A 20,133-nucleotide genomic window follows, 5' to 3' on the forward strand; every position below is an offset into this window, starting at 1 on the left:
TTAGTTGTTATTTGAACAAATTGTATTTTATCTAATATTCGTATGAAGATTGTAATAAGGTTGTTGTGTTTTTGTTGAAAATATTATGTTGCTACAACTGTGTGAAAACCATACATTTTAACATTGGTCAAACGTTGTATGAAGGCTTTGTGTTTCTTTTTTTAAATGAAATTACCACAACGTTGAGACAACCATGCAATATAACGTTGTGACAATGTTGTATGATAGTTGTTTATTGGTTGCCAAAATAACGATATCACAACGTTTAGAAAAACACACAATCCTAACATTGGGACGACGTTATCCATAATATCAATCCAATGTTGGTGGTAACGTTATCCCATAGTTTAGACAACCGTGCATTATAACGTTGAATGGAGGTTGTGTGTCGGTTACCAAGATAAAAAAAGTCCAATGCAACAGGGTGGATTTCAAAAATACATAAACTCTACGATGACTTATTTTATACTACGCGAGTCTATACTCTATGCATATGAGCAAAACGCACGACTGTATACTTTCTTTTTAGATGCTCGACAAACATTTAATTGGCATGAAACGATCTACTTCTCGTTAAACTATAAAAAAACGGCTATACACACATCTCTTTTCCTCGTCATTAAGTCAATTCTGGATAACATAGGCAGCGGCGTTCTTTCGGTATGACATCTGAATGGTTCTCGATGGTAAGGGGTACACGGCAAGGTCATTGTTTAAGCCTATTTATGTATATTGCCTTTATTAACGACGAGTAGAGACAAATACCAATAGTTGTACTATTGATGGTTTCAAATGTGCTTGTCCTACATCAGAAGTTGATATGGTCATAATGTTGTGTACGAAATGTGGTCTTCAATTGAGGAATGAATTGCGAGATCGATACCATTATCGGGGTATGAACGCAGTTGGGCTGGTTAAAGTTTGTGGAGTACGAAGGAATGGAAGTTTAGGTGTCAATATTCCCTTTTAAATGTTTGTTATAAGAACTCGGACAATGCACGCTGTGTATACAGTCAATGCAAACATGTGCAATGTCCTTATGTTTAAAAGGAGTGCAATGCTAGATAGACATAGTTTTTCGGACAAGATCCCTTGGTAGAAACTAGTTTATATAATCATTTAGGAGTTTTATGTAATACAATAAAGGACATAAGTGAAAACGTACTGGATTGTTGCTCAAAAATACACCAAATTTTTTGTCCATCCAAATGTGGTAGAAGTAAGGATGGTGACTAATAGACACTTATATTTATCCATTCTACTCCCAGGTGCAATTTATGGAAGCGAGTTATGCAGTAAACCTTACGAAACAACCAGTTTGCAGCCTTTAAAAACTCCATGTAATAGTAAGATGACATGAAGTAGATTCTTCATGATTAAGAATGGGCGGAGTGAGCTTCCACGGAATAAAATTCCACGTGTAAAAAATAACAATTTCATGTAAGAATAAAGTTTTGACATGGTGTGTATTTTTTATTAAGGATCTATGATACATAAACGAACAAAGAATAATATATAGTTATAACATCAATTGCACATTTTTATTGCACAGAAAGGCGTGAGCAACTATAACACAGATTACATAAAAGACTGTGGATACCCGAGTACATTATGACCCCCAGCAGTCAATCGGAACACCTCGGCCAATCTCCATCGAAAACAACATCGCATGTATGCTGGCGCATTAGTAAAAGTAAAAGTAGTTCGTCAAATAATTAAATATTAATTGTAGTGTTTGAACTTATAATTTTATTTCTCCGTCGAAGTTGATTACCAATAAAGTGTATTATTGCATTACCAATAAAGTGTATTATTGCATTACCAATAAAGTGTATTATTGCATGAATAATTAAGATTTCTAAGAGTAAAGTCCTTAAAGGCTTAACTGATAAATTCAAATTACTACGCGATGTACTTGCGTAGTTAAATGTAAAGAATTCTGATATTGTAAACCGTACATATACATCGGAGGTTGTTTACGATGGGAAATGGTCGATCTGCTTCGATTGTCCCAATAGTATGACTTGCTGGGGTTAGGTAACTGACAAAATACATCTAGGCTAAGGCTAGGCCCGTTAATCAATATACAATTAACAATAACATATTGATTGTGGTAACTAATGTCTTATTTCGGATATAACCTGAACAAATAAATAGTAAATGGAGCCCATGGAACGACCGTTTTCGTGACCCTTTCCGAGGAGACGTGATGAAGTACCTATACCGTTTGTATTAAAGCTGCACTCTCACAGATTTACCGTTTTGACAACTTTTTTTATTTTTTGTCTGCGATTTTTTTGTCTTGGAACGAGCCAAGTTTGCGAAAATGGAAAGATTAAATTTTTGCGTAAATATCTGCAAACCAGTGATAACAGATTGCTGAGAAAAGATCAGATCGCAGATTTTCATATTTCCGTTGGAAAATTAATGTTTTATGACTTAAACCGTTACTTACGGTTTAAGAAAAATACATAAAACATCATTTTTTTAACTTCAATAAAAAATCTGCGATTTTTTGTCAGCAGTCTCATATAACTGGTTTACATGGATTTTCGCAAACTTGGCTCGTTCCAAGACAAAAAATTAAAAAAAGTTGTCAAAACGTTTAATATGTGAGAGTGCAGCTTTAAGTATAAATATACTTAATTCTATATTACGACGTACAGTAATGTATAAAATATATTCACTATGATTGAGATGTGTTCTTATTTTTTACAAATTTGTTTAATATTTCATAGCGAAATGGCCTAAAACTACACTCCAGTCTCGCTATATTGCCAGGATTGATCGTCCGCATGTGCACTGGTCGCGTGCCCGACTAAGATCGGTTTCACATGCGGTTCTTTTCGGTCACGTGCCGTGCGGTCAGCTGATCTGGATCGGAACCGGCGCTTGATTCGCTGTAATGTAGACATATGCTCAGGCGAATCATCCTTGTCAGAGGAACGCTTGGCAGGTGATCTTGAACGAGATTTGCTCTGAAATAAAAACGGATGTGTTTAGCCACTAATGTATCACACTTGAATGACAACGGTGCAAAAAATAATACATTGTACTTAGTCTTATAATTTTGTTATAAATTTGTCATCAACACGGTTACGGAATTTCAGGCAAGGTAAACATGACAAAACCGCAACAAGACAACTCAAAGTGACGATTTAGGAATGTTATAGTTATCTCCCTTAAATATGCATGAAATCAAAGTTAATGCTTTTTACTAAATTGTCGTCTGTTGGCCAAACAGGCATGTAATATGACTTGATTCGCGGCATTCGCCATCTTTTTATTTCTAAGATCATTAAATCATTGACCGATTTGATATCATATTTGACAATATACTTCGTCTGGTATATTTTGTAAAAATGAGTTCTTACACCGTTGCGTAACCTTATCCTTTCTCTCAAATTCATGCATTATTTAGAATTGATCGCAATAAACCTTTTTACATCAATGAACACGAATTTTCATTTTTGGAAAAAATCAATAAAAGTCTACCGACCTTTCCTTCACTGTCATCTGGCGCCAATTTCTTCTGTTTATCATCTTCATCATCTGGAATCTTAATCGGCGTCAACTGGTCCTGAGTCACATGACTATCATCTTCTCGCGGTCCCTCCTTGGCGGCCTCGGTGCCCGCAGCAATTTCCGCCTCCTTGACGGCCTTCAGGCGCGCCTTCTGGTCGAACTCTCTGGCGCTTTGTGAGCGCTTAACCTTTGGTCGCAGTTTTCTCTTCATGGCGCTTAGCATGTCACGAATTCCTGAGTGGTGCTTTCCGGACGTGTTTTCAACGCTACGTGAACGAGGGACGGTGTCGCTTACATCATCTAAACTAGGCCCGGGCTCAATATTTATGACACCATCGTCCATGGACACAGAGTTTCTCATGACATTTTTGCCATTAACATGTTCCGCGCCCTTTGAAGAATACAGATCAGTAGATCCAGTTAAACTACGGCTATTCCGCTTGCCGTCCCTTGGTCGATGCTCCGACCACGAAAGGAACATTGATTCGGGCTGCTCGGGTTCAAAGAAACGCTTACGGGCCGTTGCGGGCGACAGTCTATCAAGACTTCCGGTCTGAAGAGCGCCTGTCACTGGCAATCCGCCATGCCGTTGCGAAAGTGCTATGAACGATGGTGACACTGCTCCAACAGGGGATGAATCTGTTGAGGAGCTTCTAGAGCTTGCACCGTTTACTGGTGCAGACAGTCTATGTGAATGAGAACCATCAATAGTCATTAACACTGGCCGGTTTTGTTTCATTTTAGATTGCGGGGCTGGACTGGTACTCCTAGAACGCGGAATGATAAAACTTGGCGGTGGTTTTGGAAGGGAGGTAACTTTGGTTTCCATACGAGTGACGTCCCTTGTTCGTTTGACTCGATGGACCTCGATGTTCGCGTCTTTGGCGTCGTTATAGTACGATGATTGTTCCATTAGAATGTTTTCTATATAATCCGATGGCACGTGATCAGTATTAACGCTTGTACCATCAATAGTCACCTGTCTCTGCACCGACTTGCCATCTGATGACGTCACGTCAGAATAGTCGCCATTTTGTGGACCTAACAATAACTCATCTTTGAGGAGTTCTATTTCGGAACTTGAGAGACTTCTGAAATTAAATGAAAAAATATTGGTATATGTTTTGTCGTATATAGGCCTTTATTATGTGTTAAAAAGTAAATAATGTTAAAACCAAATTTCATTTGGGATAACATTGTTCTCTGAAATAGAAATTGCTGCCAGGTAAAACATTGTATCATATGGTAATATTTCCTACATTAAAACAAAAAGTTAGACTAGTTGCTTGTATTTAACCATTAATGTACAAACATTCTATATTTTTAAACTGTGACATCGTATATCAATAAAAAAAGTTAACGTCACCATTGGATCCTGTCGGTAAAAAGCTATGCATAGCTTATGTTTCAAATATTATATATGGAATCCGACAATAAACAAATATTGACTTGACTTGATTCGACTTGACTTGATCCTACATGTAGCTGGAAGCGTTACCTGCGCATGCTCTGTTTTTCTTCTCTACTGAATTCCGGTGTTGGTCGAGACAACTCCTCCGCCACGTGGTGGATCTGCCGCAGTGACTAGATTGAAAAAAGTGTAAGTTAACCACGTACAACTAAAGTTGTTTACTATCCATTGCAAGGTTATTAAACCTCGATATTATTCTCGTAAACGATGATTTAGAAGGTCTTCTCATTACACTACAGTCATAATGTATAAATTGGTCTTACCTCTTTCACATATTTCAGTATAACCTGCAATGTAAGATCGGAGAATGTTTAATCACAACAAGAGTAAATTTGTAATTTACAACCCATAACTTTTCAAAATTTAAAGGGACTGTACTCCGTATGATGAAATAGCGGAAAAAAAGAAAATGGTCGATAACTGACATAATTTTGGTATCGATGTGTACAATGCATTGAAACTTACTAACTGTAATACCACATAGTTTACAATTACTTTACTTTTCGCAGTGTTTTCGTATTTTTCCATTAAAAAAAATACTTGGTATGTCTACCTATAAGAATTCATTCCTTATGCGTGATTGGCTAGTCGTGATATTACCGAGTCAGGTGTACAGCTTAATTATATCACCCGTCTACAGTAAGCGCTCGTAGCTCAGTGGATACAACGCTGGATTGCAATTTTGGCGACACCGGTTCGAACCTGATCTTCGACACATTTTTTTTTTAAATTTTGGTATTCTTTTTTACAATTATGATATCAACGAGTAAAACATTTTATTAAATAATTGTCCTGAGATTTGTTACAGAAAATAACTTGTTTTGGTGCCAATCTGGTGTACAGTCCCTTTAAAGGAGATGTTGTGGCTTAGTGGTTATATTAGAATGTTGGTTTTCTACCATTTTCTTGACTTTCCTGGCGTGCGTTCACACCCCATTAAAACCACATTATTATTTTTTTGATACTTTATTTGTATTTTTTTTCTGCAATTTCGGTATCAAAGAGTAAAATAATGATACTATTAATGTTTTCAGAGACATTGTCGTGAAGAAAATTTAGTCCAAAAACATGAGCGAGTTCCTTTAAGCACGCACGGATTCATACACAATTTGCAAGCAAGTCAAAATAACATCATTTCGCACGAATATTGTGTGCAAACGAAGTTCAATCAGTAGCAGTCAACTCAAACATAGACCCGTTCAATAAAAGACGAGTTTCATTTTCATTTATCTGTTTTTGTTTCGACAGTTTATACGTCTGAAAGGACTTTAAGTATACATGTTTACCTGATCGATATTTTCTTTCAGGTTTGACATGTCATCACTAGCCGTCACAGACGCGGAGGCCGCCGACGCATCACCAGAAGTTCCGCCTGCGTCATTTCCGTTGCTAGGCAATGTTGCGGAAGTGTCCGAGTCCACCACGATTGAGGCCAACTCGCGCAAGCGCTTCAGCTACAACATAAAAATAAGACAGATAAAACTTACCTTAAAGGAATGTTAAGAACGATTTATGTAACATTTCCTTACGATGCCATTGATTGAAATATCACGTGGTTCAGTAAGCGTGCCTTCGAATAATATTATCGACTAATGACTTAAAAATGGAATCTATTAATAATAAATATATTTAATGAGTAAAATATACATTAAAAAAAATTCAATTTATATGATAAGAAAGCAAAATAATTTTACAACATACAGCGGCCAGGACGTCATCAATTCGGCGGACGTCTCTCATGTGTAACTTCCGCATATCAGCAAGACGTCTCAACAAGCCCGCCTTTTCGCGATCCCAGGCCTCCTGTTCCTTTCTGCGACACTCTCGCGCCTCCTCAGCCTGCCGCTCCATGTGCCGCATCCGTGTACCTTCTGTGTTCAACTGTGGAAAGGATAAGTAAGTATAAATAAATAATATTATGCTTAAACACAATCAAACTCATCGGAAATATTTGGCCTTGTCATTGTCACATCATGTCGTTTGATGAACAGATGTCATTTGCATTTCTATTGGTATTTGTTTAAATCTAAAGACATAACCATAGCCCATGACAAAATTGTCAAAATATCTCCTAGCACAAATTAGTCAGGACGGTGTACTCACCACAGAACATTATACATGAATAATTGTTTATCTCTGAACATGTTGTCTAAATACTTGTTTGTCTGATCATCGGGTATAAAACATCCCGTCTAAACATCTATTTGCCTATTCATTATGACTAAACACATATGTGTCCATCTCTCATCTCCCTACACACATTTGTCAGAGCAGTGTTGCTTGACACATTTGCGTCCCAACATCATGTATTAACACATGTAATATGTGAATTAAGATCAAATCTCAACACTTTTCGCCACGACATAAGGCTCCTAGCAAAACTGCCATTGTTTAAGATATATCCGCGAATATTTTTCATTTCTCATGGCGAAGCTTACCAGTAAGTTTTGCTCTGTTAAGGAAATGTATTATTTCAGCATGTAAATGCATAAAAATCATCCACATTGATGATAATTAAATCATATTTATCTTGAAAATTGTAACAACATTTTAGTTAATTTCGAGTACTCATTTTTCCATCTCGAAAAATGATCTATAAGGCATTTCATAAAGGATTAATATGAAAATTGGGATCACTCGAAGACATCGGATTATTCGAAGTTCTAGGTCGGGCTCCGGTGTCCTCGAGTTTTATTGTTTGAATAATACGGTAAGTTTACCTCGAGTGATATTTTGTCTTTGCCAGCCTTGTCTTGTTCGCACTGTGCCCGGAGTCTCTCGAGTTGATCCAGGAGGTTAGTTCGTTCTCTGCTATGTTCCTCTTCTCGCCTTTGTAGCTGCTCCTTAAAACGTTATTCACACACATTGAGGATAATCTTATGTTACAGTATAAGATCGCAATATATTTTACCGATTGATCACCAAATGCTACATATCACGTAGCCACTGGTAAAATATTAAATTTAGGTTTTCGCTAGGTGAAAAATATTGCCATCAGCATTTTCAGTTTACTTTATGCATACAAAGAATATAAATGAAAGAAAATCGTAGGTTTTTCTTTAGAAAAGCGCACCGAATGGTATACATTGTATGGCATTGTGTTCCAGCCCTGTATGCGATGGCGTTTGCTGTAAAAGTGAAAGTGGGCTAAAATGTAACTAGAGCTATCAGTGGATGTGATTAATACTCCGACTTCACCACCTTCTTGTAATAAGAAGTTTTCATTGGGAGTGGTGCATGCTCATTGAATGCCCTATGTCGATGAGAAGGTATTAACTAAGTCATTGGTCATACTCAATGTATATAGAAATAAGGACTATTACATCGGGGAAATAAGAGGTGAAACTTTTCGTTTTTAAAAGCATAGCTCAGATTTAATAGAGTGGTCGAAAACAATCAAAAACATAAACAATTATCGAGGGAAGTAAAAATAATAGTAAAACAAGGGCAGCCACAGATTCCTATATCCTCCGCCTAAAGGCAGCCACAGATTCCGATATCCTCCGCCTAAAGGCAGCCACAGATTCCGATATCCTCCGCCTAAAGGCAGCCACAGATTCCGATATCCTCCGCCTAAAGGCAGCCACAGATTCCGATATCCTCCGCCTTAGGGCAGCCACAGATTCCGATATCCTCCGCCTAAAGGCAGCCACAGATTCCGATATCCTCCGCCTAAGGGCAGCCACAGATTCCGATATCCTCCGCCTAAGGGCAGCCACAGATTCCGATATCCTCCGCCTAAAGGCAGCCACAGATTCCGATATCCTCCGCCTAACTAAGAACAGTACCAACTTTCCCTTACGACAAAGAATAAGAATTAACAATGAATACTAACTAAACAAATGCACCCAGAATTATCGTTCATGTGCACTCCTCAATGAGATCTATTTATATAGGAAGCTTGAAGTCAATACCCTAAAAAACTTAAAAGTTGTACGAGACTGAAATGTGGAGATACAGAATTATGGCAGACTCTGACTTTGCTCGCTTCAGATTTTTACAAGCAACTATCTCTCCGTCAATTGTGTACAGGACGTGTTGTCGTGCTGCTCAGAGAAACATTATGCAGGCTGAAGCCCACAGTTATCTGCTCCCCCCCCCCCCCCCCCGTTGACCAAGATCCGGATGTGAATACAAAAAAGAGTGCTTGTGTTCAAGTATCAATATTTATTAAAATTGAATGAAAAAGAAGCAAAAGATGTTCTTTTTACAGAGAACTTGACTGAATTTGACACTCTATTGCAGAAATTGATAGTTTTCAATGTAAATATTGGAGAAATCATAGCTTGTGGAAGTCTGAAAATTAATTGTTTGTAGCCGATTGACTTCCTGGCGGAAGGGTTATGTATTTGAACTCAATTTTGACAGTCGGGTCAATGGTCAACATGGTGGTTGCTTGTGATTATATTTTGTGTCTTGAATTGTTCTAGAGACGCCATGTCCTTGTTTTTCAATTGGGGTGTGTATAAAGTCAAAAGCTAGGTTAGTGTCTATATGAAACATATAGTAAAAATAACTGTGGTCTCACACCATGCACGAGGTTGCAAAACAATGGTGTCGCAGCTGTCGACTTGACTCTCTAACACTTTGTAAAATCTGTAAGGTCCAAACCACGGACAAAATTGTTCACCTAGTCAGTGAAAGTGCAGCAACAACTGAATTGCGAACTAAATATGTGTGCGCTATTTCATGTTTCGGCATTGAGTTTGTATCAGAAATACTTCAATTGGACGAATCCATGTTTACTATGAAACTGATGGGTGCACCTTGACAACAATGACAATAAGGACTTTCTCCTGATATCGTTGCAATTTATCAGTGACTGTCTGTCATGTGTGTAAATTGTTACGAACATATTGTATTGCTGTATGATGACAATGCCCACTACTTGGGATTATGTATGGTCACACGTTATTTGTAATAGTTATTATTATTATATATTTGTAATTACACATTGCTGATATGTTTCTTTGAAATGCTTTATAATTAGATATATATATATATATATATATATATATATACTACAGATATTAAGGTGACCATATATATATTAATCTAGGCATTATGGGGACCGCTGGATTAAGGCGACAAAAATTGGTCTCCTTAATATTTTCAGTCCAGATTTGATGTATCAAATGTCAATAAAAATGTCCATTGACAGTAAGTTGATAAGCTTGAATGTTTATTTACGAGATCATTTCATTGTTTTAAATCTTATTATCTTTTAATATTAAAAAAAATATTCTTAAACTTTTGTGTGTGTATATTTGTGTATCCATAAAAATAGCTATTAAGGCGACCAGGGAAAAAATCATAATTTTGGTCAATAATAGCTATATACTAAGCATTTTTTATTTGTTTTACTTTATTTAAAGCCTAATGTATATTATCCCGAAGTTTCATTCCATAAAAAACAGAAATAAGGAAATTCGATATTTTGTGTACCATCAGCATCCAAATTTTTAAGTATACAGAAATTTAACTTTCCGGAATATAACGGAAATTTTCGGGTATCTCCGTGGTACCATCTCCGTGCAATTATGCAGTATGGCGTTCATCTCTTACGGAAAGAGAATGGTAACTTGGTAAGTGTTTAAAATACATATTCAACGTTTTTTTCGTTTATTTTTATGACTTTTGTACAGTAGTATAAATCGTCCACCCTTTGGATGAAAAGCAAATGATTTATCCGGATTTTGTTCATCCGAAACTAAATCACTAGTATCAACATCCGGTGTAAGTTTTGCTTGTATTTTGGAGAAACTCGATTGATGAACAAACTTGGTTTACCACTACATCGTCGCTTATTATTATTTGGTATGTTCCAATCTAAAAAGGGATTTGCTCCCTTAACATCTCAGATTTTAATAAATAAAAGACGAAATGATACATTCAAATGCCTTACATTTTGTTTGTCAATGTCATGTCATTAGTCATTCTCACCAGCTTTAAATAGCAGAACAGAACGAACACTATCACCAATTCGTATTGTGGCTCTTTGCATGTGTCTTAAATTCTCATATTTGATAATAAATGCAACAATAAAATATTTCCCTTATTCTGCCACAGTTATGCACCAGTCAATTGCCCCCAGGCAGGTCTTGTTTATACCAGGGATAGCAGGGGAAATGGGCCATGTTTTTACATTCCAGGTGGACCGGCAGTGCTGAGTGAATGCAGTGTTATTGTTTTTGTGCTGAAAACAGGGAATGGGCCTAACCTAGGATGTCCCCAGGGGCATTTGACGGGGATCTGGTCATTTCGTAACCTTACCATTTCGTAACTGCTGAATCTTGGTTATTTCGTAACCATTTTGTCAGTCAATTCGTAACCGTCAAGAAATCAATTGCTCATATGGTAACCACCATTTAACAAGGTGATAAATAGTACACTTAGCACCTCGTTAAGTGTATTGTTTGAACCTGGATGTATATGGCACAGCTACCAAGACACCAATTGGAAGACATTACTCAAATTCTCACTAGTAACAAGCCAATAATTTATGTTACTCAATAGTTATTAGATATATATATATATATATATCATGCTAAATTAGAAATGATTTGTTATACTACCAAAATATGTTAATTATTTTCTTACATTTTGCTTACTTATAAACAATAATTTAAGACTGATCGCGATGTATTTTTGAGTAAAATTACGTGTCAAAATAATTCTGTGTATTAGGAATTCGCGAATCACGTGTCACTTTGTTTTGACAGCCGGTACGTCATTTAATATTACACCTGTGATGTTATGTTAACACGATAATCGATAATGATGATTGCGCTGTGGATTGACTGTCGCGCGATAATCAAACGATAATCAAACTTGTGAAAAGAAAATTGATTAAAACATTTATTTGTTTGTTGCAGAAAATAAAGAACTAGAAACGGTTTTTTAGTGATCATTTTGAAGGGTTGTTTTATCTAAAGACTTCTATGATTGAATCAAATTAGAGCGGTGCTTTAATTAAACTATCAAACATACTAAACAAGCATTAAATTAAGTTTGATTGCAATATAAGTTGTATTTATCAATCAAGTGAAAAATGACATTTATATTTCCATAATAACCTGGTAGTTATTTGTTAATTTGTTTTAATTCATGGATAGGTTTATTGCGAGTGTCATGGAAAGCTGGAACTTTTCAGTACACAACATGCAAACTGAGAATGAACTGTGTGTGCCGGCTTTGTGAACAAAAACGCAAGGCGGCTATGGTAAGTTGCGTCAAGATATCCTTGGGCCCCCCCCCCCCCCCCCCCCCCCCTGGACACGCAATACAATTCGTGTTTCGCTGATCTGTTGGCTGGGATCAGATCATCCATTTGGGGATTTAGATATGTTACCCCAGCCAACAGGCTGCATGTTTAATTTTACTCAATACTAAGCTTTGTTTTAGTGCGAACATCAACATGTTTATCTAATTGCAGTTGCTGCTTGGGACAATAAAGTTAAGTCAGCAACCGTCTACCAGACTGCAAGATTCATCTCTTCCAAAGGATGTCGTACCTTTCCAGGTGGGTGTGCATTGATTGATTGATTGATTGATTGATTGATTGATTGATTGTGAGTTTGTGTAAATGAATAACTGTGAAACCATAACCAAATGTTGGGCTGTAAAGGTGTGTATGTGCATGTTTCACATATTCTCCGTCCTGGTTGGCATACTGGACCGTCATCAGACACTCTGCCATGAATGTTAGAGAGTTTAAAGCTATTTCTTATCTTCCTGTGTAACTATATTGATGTTAGATTAAATTTACGCCGCCGTGTTACTGAGTAACAATTTGAAATTGGGCCAAAATCATCAAGCTAGAGCTTTGCATAATCTTTTTCAAACTTCTGCGAGATTTCTGCCCTTGACAATATTTGCTCGCAGCCCCCCTCAAAGTTGCACTTCGTTCAGTATTTGAAAGCTTACGGATACACTTTTTTGTTAATTTGAGATCTTAATGTGGCTACTTCTAAGTAAATAGATGCTCAAAGTAACTAGATGCTCAGGGTGTTCACTGGGTGACAAAGGCTACCCAGTATTGGTTGTTTCTTTTTTCTGAAAAGATGTTTCTAGTGAATTGCCCAGTTGCAGTGGTTTTGACGCCACAGAACCAGCATAGCTCCATGACAGATATATATGTTTTCGTCAATGATGTCAGTACTGCTTTATTGGAGGCCTCACAATTTCTGTGTGGAAATGTCATCTGATACACTCATAACGGCGTATTTCTAGCATAGCTTTCATAAGTGCATGGCCATTCTCTGTCATTTTCAGATACACTGTGTTTTGTGTGGATAAGAAATGCAGAGTGGTACAACTAATCACCTAAGCCACCATTCCCCTAACAGACAATAGGCTCATGGGGACAGTTCCTGCAATTTACAGAAAAGCTCTCAATTGTAGCCTTACGAACATCAGGTAAGCGATAAATCTGGACTTCAAGATATCTCTGTACTCACTGTAAGTTTAAACTTCATTTGAACAAAACATAGGGCCGAATTCAGAACAATCACTCTCACTCACACTCAATGAGTTAATCCTCTGTAATCACATAACGGTCGAGATATTTTCGAGTGAAAGGTATATCTGTATTCACAGGTGTGAGTGAGACTCAAGTGTTTTGCGTGAGTGGGACATTTGTGAGTGCTCGGCTAGGCCACTTGAACCGCCCTCGAGGATTGGTTGTGAATAGGAATTGAATGAGTGTATGTGAAAAAAGTACATGGCAAGTAGAAAAGATGAAATATATCAAATATTTGGAACAAATAAGGGACATGCTCGTTCCCAGACAATATTTAAGAGACCGGGATAATCCATTGAAGTACATGTTCATTCAATAACGTGGCCATCTATAAACAAAACAAATTCAAAAGGATGCGCCTATCATATATTTGTTTTGTTTCGCAATGATCTTGAACCCCCAGCAATGTTGATGTTTGCAATTCATCAATGGCTGCAAAGACAGGCAGCTAAAGGTACGTGAAGTTAGCATCCTAGCGGCATGAAGTTAGGGGCCTAGTGGCGTGAGATTGGCGGACTAGCGGCCTATATTTGTTATCTATTTCAAGGTTCAATGGTTTAAATGGGAAATATGATAAATCAATGTTTTTAGTCGTACATTAGCGGCCTTAAATTGTTTTCTACTTCAGAGCATTTTTATATGAGTTTTCTTCTAAATCAATGCTAAAATAATTGTTTTCCTATGCAAAATACATCACGCTTGAGCGGTCTTGCGGCGTGAACTTGGCGGCCTGGTGGCCTGGCGGCCTAAAAATCCCCAAAACTCAATCCAGAAGCCCAGGAAAAGGGGGAAATGCTGATATTCGCTAAAGGATGTTGATTTATGAAAAGGACATTTAATTTATCATTGTTTTAGAAAAGAACGCATATAAAATGCTTTGGAATAGGAAACAATTTTAGGCCGCTAGTCACATGAGGCGGCTAGGCCGCCAGGCTGCTAACTTGACGCCGCTAGGCCATTTCATAGCGTGGTAAGGGAATTGATATGTATTTTTCAGCCTACATTCAGCTGGATTATTATTACTATTATTATTATTATTATCATTTTCATCATCATCATCATCAGCAGCACCACCACCAGCAGCAGCACCACCAACACCAACACCACCATATCATCATCAACATCATCATTATTATTATTAATATTATTATTATTATTATCGTCATTTTCATCCATTTTCCCCTACATTTCTTGAGTTGTTTTTCACTCCGAGGTGTTATTTCCCCATAAGAAGTAGATTCATTCGCTAATTCTATCCATCTGCTATTTTTTCAACTTCCATTTTTTCAACTTCCATATATTATTTTCAAACGCCCAAGACCGCTTTATGTAGAATACAAAAGCAAGATTATATATGAATACATATTTAAATTACGTGATACAATGGAAAACGGCTACATATTTAAAACAGCAACAACAATGACAACAAAAAACATGCATTTAAACGTGTTTTGCAATGTTCAGTTATTTACAACCCAAAACATTTATTTTTATTAACCAATTGTTTTAAAATGTAAATTTCAGTTTCAGAATAACACTTATTATCATTTGTTTGTTGCCATAACTAACAATAAGGTACTCAAATCTCAAATAAACATATGTTTACAATGATTAATGTAAACATCACCATAGTCAAACAGATAATCCGATATGATCATGTAAACATACGTGTATAATTATATACTGTATTGCTCACTTGATGAAGTGGAGTGTTAGCGAGGCGTGTGAATACGAACAGATCACTTGAGTGTCACTCCCCATATTCCACTCAAGTGATCATTTGAGTGTCCCTTACGGGAATGTGGTTTGAGTGTGAGTGGGAGTGGATGTTCTGATTTCGGCCCTTACAATTTCAGCATCAAAATCCAGGTTTAGATCCCAGACCTAACTTTGTCTCCTTAATTAAACTTAATTTCAGATGTTCTATAAGCCACATACATGTTCACTACTTATGACGGATAAGAACTTTCGCAAATTGATTATAAATGCGTTTTTCCAGATTTACACCCTCCTCTTGCAGATACTGCCGATGGTGAAGCTTGGGTGCACCGGGCCGGTTTTCCAGCCGTGTGGAATCAACATCTCCAGCTGAACTGGGGCCGGGAATTATATAAGACTCCTTAGCAGCATGGTGAGCTTTTGCGTATTTATTTCCAGGCTCATATACCCGGCCAGACTTCTGCGTTTAAGCTTTCCTTTCGTCATTTTTTTAAATAACGTATCTCAAGTCTTTCAATGAAATCACAACTGTGACACCTTTGGAGACTAGATTTAAATTAAGGAACCATTATGTGTAGAAAGCCTTTTGGGTGATTTAAAATCAAATTAGTAAACAGGATTCTCATGGTTCATGGTTTATAATTGGCCTTGTGGACCTTTCATTCTTTACTTTGGTAACAGCCGCTTAAGTATGTAAGAAGGGGGGGGGGGTTACAGATGTGATAGTAAACAGTGTTTAATATGGTATATTTGTTTTTATTTTATCACCATTTTGAATGTAATGATTGTGTTAAATCAGGGATAAGTAACAAGTTTACCACAAACACTGTAACATGTTCTTTATTTCAAATAAATCTATAAATTATCTCTGGAGAATTTAGTCTGATCTCCATTTCTCAGAAAATGTAGCTGTCTAAGTGCCTATTCCATCAATGAGTATCACTGTCTTTAAATTGCTGTTGCGGTACAGTTTAAATAGCAAAAGTTTTATGGCCCTGCTTGTTTGCAACTCCTCATTCATTTTTGTACAGCGAGAAAAGTAAGGGAATTCTAGAGATTTACTAGAATTATGGATTGTTTTTCTTGAGTTACACAGTACATAAGGAGGAATAAGTGTGTACACAACTCCTCATTTTATTCCTGTTTATTATTTATATATGTAACATAGATGTGTACAAGACTTAGAAACATGACATAAAAGAGCTCACTTTGATAAATTTTCTCAGAAAAAGATATCTTTACTGTTAAAGTAAGAACTTTTACTGCATAGTAAGTAATGTCTTCTGCTCATCTTTATGACATCATTACATGGAATGGAAACTTCCCAAGATACATTTCCACATGGCGCAGCTCATTTATATATATTGCTGATGGATTGTTTAGAAAGGGACAGTTTTAATTGGACAAAATGTTTTAATCGCCATTTTACAGAGTGCCAGCCAGTCATTGCTGTTCTTTGCATTGCTGAGGAGGACAGTCCTGCCAACATAACAGTTTGTTCAATAACAGGTAAAAAACTGGTCTCACTTTACATTTTCAACCACTGCCAGATAATATAATCTTATATAATGATAACTCCTTCTTCACAACTGGTGTTAAATATATAATGATTAAACTAACAATAAAATGGAAATTATGCTCTTTAAACTCAGAACCATTATTGACTGTCTGATGCTACTGGTAAATGAACTGGTCTTGATGTCCTTTTCTTGAGATAATAACTATTTGCATATTACCCCGGTACTACTATTGTACATTCAATAGAAAATCGTCTTGTTTGTATCGTTAAATGGCTTTATAATGTTCCCCACTTCCTGATTCTTGAAAATTACGTGAACAAATGACAATCCTACTACCATTTAAAGTTTGATTAAATTTCGGACAAATGTGTTTGTTTTAATTTGCCTTCTGCTTAAAGTAAGGGTATATATACTGGGCAAGAAGTGCTGAATTTCATCGTGAATGACAGTGATTATCCATAGTTTGAATTTGGTTCGGACATGTTTGACGGGAATTTAAAGACATTTTTTTGTCATCATTTTCGCATACATTGGTTCATTCCAAGATAAAAAATATAACCTTTTTCAAAATGTTCAATCTGTGAGAGTGCAGCTTTAATAGACCTGTAAAGACTTGTCGATGTGAAACTAAACTCTCAATCAAACTTTGGTAAAAGATCAAATGCGGGGGTCCGTGTGCGGCATAGACTGTGTTAATATTTATTTTATATGATGAAGAGCTAGTTAAGTTATTTTTGTTAAAAGTCTTCATTTGAAGCAAAATATGTTGCAATACCCTGTATGAATTTTCTTCACTGGATATTGATTCATAAAAAACATTGCTCCAGGGTGCGGAGCTATTTTTTGCTATATGTCTATATGGAAAAATCTTCTCCTCAGAAGTCAACTTTGTTCCCAAATGTGCAAGGCACAATCGGTGAAAATAATTTCAATAAAAGTCACTGATTATTATTATTGTTATTATTATTAATAAACTTTTACTATTTCAGGAGACAAACAGAAACACAGAGGTGCTATACATTCTGATGGAAAAACAAAAGCATCTCCCATCATTTTGGCGTGGCTCAGATCAAGAGGAGAATTTTAAGAAAGGTAATAACTGAGCAACTAAGAACATGCAAGTTGCACTGGTTAGAGTGTAAGACCCATCTCCCTTCATAAGAATTGATAATCATCACTGTATTAAATCAAGAAATTGAAACGTAAGTGTCTTGTCTTTTGCAGTGTTTTTGAAATATAATATAATTTAAAAAAAACTAAATTATTTAATATGATTGTGAATGTGTGATGTTTTCTTCTGATCATTCACTCTCAAAAACCAGATACTAAAAACATATTTGTAGATTTTTTTGTTTTACTTGTAAATATAGTTTTAAGGTTGTATTTTAGGCAAAGCCTTTTATTCTGCTCAATACAAACTTAAATATTGTAAGAGTTATGGCCCTTTGTAATTTTTAAACAAATACATTTTTTTCATGTTTTTGTAAGCCCATTATTAAGGGACTTTTAATATTTTCACCAGCTGCATTATAAAGTCAGACCAAAAGTGTTCAGTAAGTGTCCAAACAATAACTAAGTTAGAATCCTTTCTCAAATCAAGTGAGCGATATAGGGCCATCTCTGTGTTTGTCTGACTAAAAAACAATAATCAATCTTTGAGTTAAATTGACAAATATTGTTGTAGAATGTTTTGTGAAGACATACAATTGGATTACTTTTGTGTCAATAGGATTATGGTTTCTGCACATAAAAATTATTTAGAATTGCATTTGGGTCAGTCTGTTCACGTTCAATATTACTTGCAGTATAAGTGGAAGCAGTGACTTAAAATGAATTACCAAACAGTTTCTGCTCAATTGCTTTGAGTTAACATACGAGTTATGAAACTTGGAATACTAGTTCTTGGTGGCATAAATGAAAGACCTTGTTTTGTCACATTGACTTGTTAGCAAGCACTAACTTCCTCTAAATTCTCTTCAGGTGATGGTTGGGCACACACAAGAAGACATAGATCACAGGTGTCTAGCCATATGAGTAGATAGGAGTGTCACACTCTGCCAAACTTACTTCATCAGACGAGCAGAAAGCTTCTCAAGATCCCGCACTGCACACTAAGACATAGTCTTTGACTTCAACAAGGTGATGAAAGTACAGAGAGGTCCAATTGAAATCAATTCTGTGCTGCGTCATTTCTTCATTCTGGAAGTCGATGGACGTGATTTATCATGGCATAAAGTGTGCAGTTTGCCGACTATCAGCAGTCTTGTTCACCAGCTGTGCAACTTGAGCTGGTAGCTTTATTGCTTGAAGCCACTGCATAAGAGGGGGAAGGTGCAGGCTCATCAAAAAGTCTCAAAAGTTGAAACTAGGAAAAGAAGTTTATCAAGAGTGTGAATCTATTTTGAAAACAATCGTTACAATGATTTGGTTTCCTTTGAAACTTGATACATACTATGAATTGAGATGCTTAAATAAAAAAACGCTATTCAAATATCAGGAAACTGCCTTTTTCATACTAAAGGGTAAATGATGTCGCCATTTCCTGTATGTATTTAAATAAGATATGTCTCCACAATTAATATTTTTAGGGAATTTTTCTCAACCTAATGACTGAGATTAAATTGTACAGCGTCATATGAGCTTAATATGTGTTTTCTCATTCTTTAAAATTGGTGAAAAATTGTCAGAAGATAATTAGACCAGTATCCATTACTGCAATCATACAATCAAATATACAGGGACAAGCCCACTGGGCATATAATATAATTAAACCCTGTTCAGGGGCACGAGGCAAACAGAGTTACTTTCAAACGTTAAAGCTGCACTCTCACACTTTAGATGTTTTGACAACCTTTTTCATTTTATGTCTTGGATTTGAACCATCCAATTTTTGCGAAAAATTAAATCCCAGATTTTTCTATTTAAGTTAAAACATTGATGTTTTTTATGCACTTTTCTTAAACCGTTAGTAACATTAATTTTCGAACGGAAATATGAAATATGCGATCTGATCTTTTGTCAGCAATCTTTTATCATTGGTTTGCAGATAATTACGCAAAAACTTAATCATTCCAAGACAAAAAAAGTTTTGGAAACGGTATATCTGTGAGAGTGCAGCTCTAAATGTTTAATTGCTTGATTTTACTACTGTATTAGAAATTACAGGGATTGGGGTATATTTTTAGTGTTTTTATTGCTTGTTTTTGATTCATACAGTCATACTTTATTCTTCAGGGCACAACTTACAAATAGACAAAACTGGAAAATGGTCATATCAAAAGGTCAAAGATAATGCAAGTTGAACAATCATATTGTTCATGGCTTGTATTTTTGGTATATTTTGTTGCATATGCTATAGAAAAGTTGAAAGTTAAAAA

The 20,133-nt window shown here is 36.2% G+C and overlaps 1 protein-coding gene and 1 long non-coding RNA gene across 2 annotated transcripts in view; one reads left to right on the forward strand and one right to left on the reverse strand.

The window, feature by feature from the left end:
- Positions 1–1,460: 1,460 nt before the first annotated feature.
- Positions 1,461–20,133, reverse strand: part of LOC128206049 (uncharacterized) — a 208,400-nt gene continuing 189,727 nt past the window's right edge. Inside the window, exons 20-26 of the mRNA XM_052908182.1 lie at positions 7,717–7,839; positions 6,698–6,877; positions 6,283–6,450; positions 5,260–5,283; positions 5,024–5,109; positions 3,500–4,616; positions 1,461–2,978 (exon numbers count right to left, since the gene is read on the reverse strand). Of these exons, the coding sequence (XP_052764142.1) occupies positions 2,754–2,978; positions 3,500–4,616; positions 5,024–5,109; positions 5,260–5,283; positions 6,283–6,450; positions 6,698–6,877; positions 7,717–7,839 (1,923 nt within the window). The 3' untranslated portion in view covers positions 1,461–2,753. The remainder of the gene's footprint in view (positions 2,979–3,499; positions 4,617–5,023; positions 5,110–5,259; positions 5,284–6,282; positions 6,451–6,697; positions 6,878–7,716; positions 7,840–20,133) is intronic.
- Positions 10,504–19,602, forward strand: LOC128206050 (uncharacterized). The gene is made up of 7 exons (XR_008256371.1): positions 10,504–10,581; positions 12,432–12,518; positions 13,271–13,414; positions 15,538–15,648; positions 16,668–16,745; positions 17,746–17,848; positions 18,737–19,602. It is a non-coding gene; the product is annotated as an uncharacterized LOC128206050 (long non-coding RNA).

Source organism: Mya arenaria, chromosome 10, assembly GCF_026914265.1.
Source record: "Mya arenaria isolate MELC-2E11 chromosome 10, ASM2691426v1".
NCBI lineage: Eukaryota > Metazoa > Mollusca > Bivalvia > Myida > Myidae > Mya > Mya arenaria.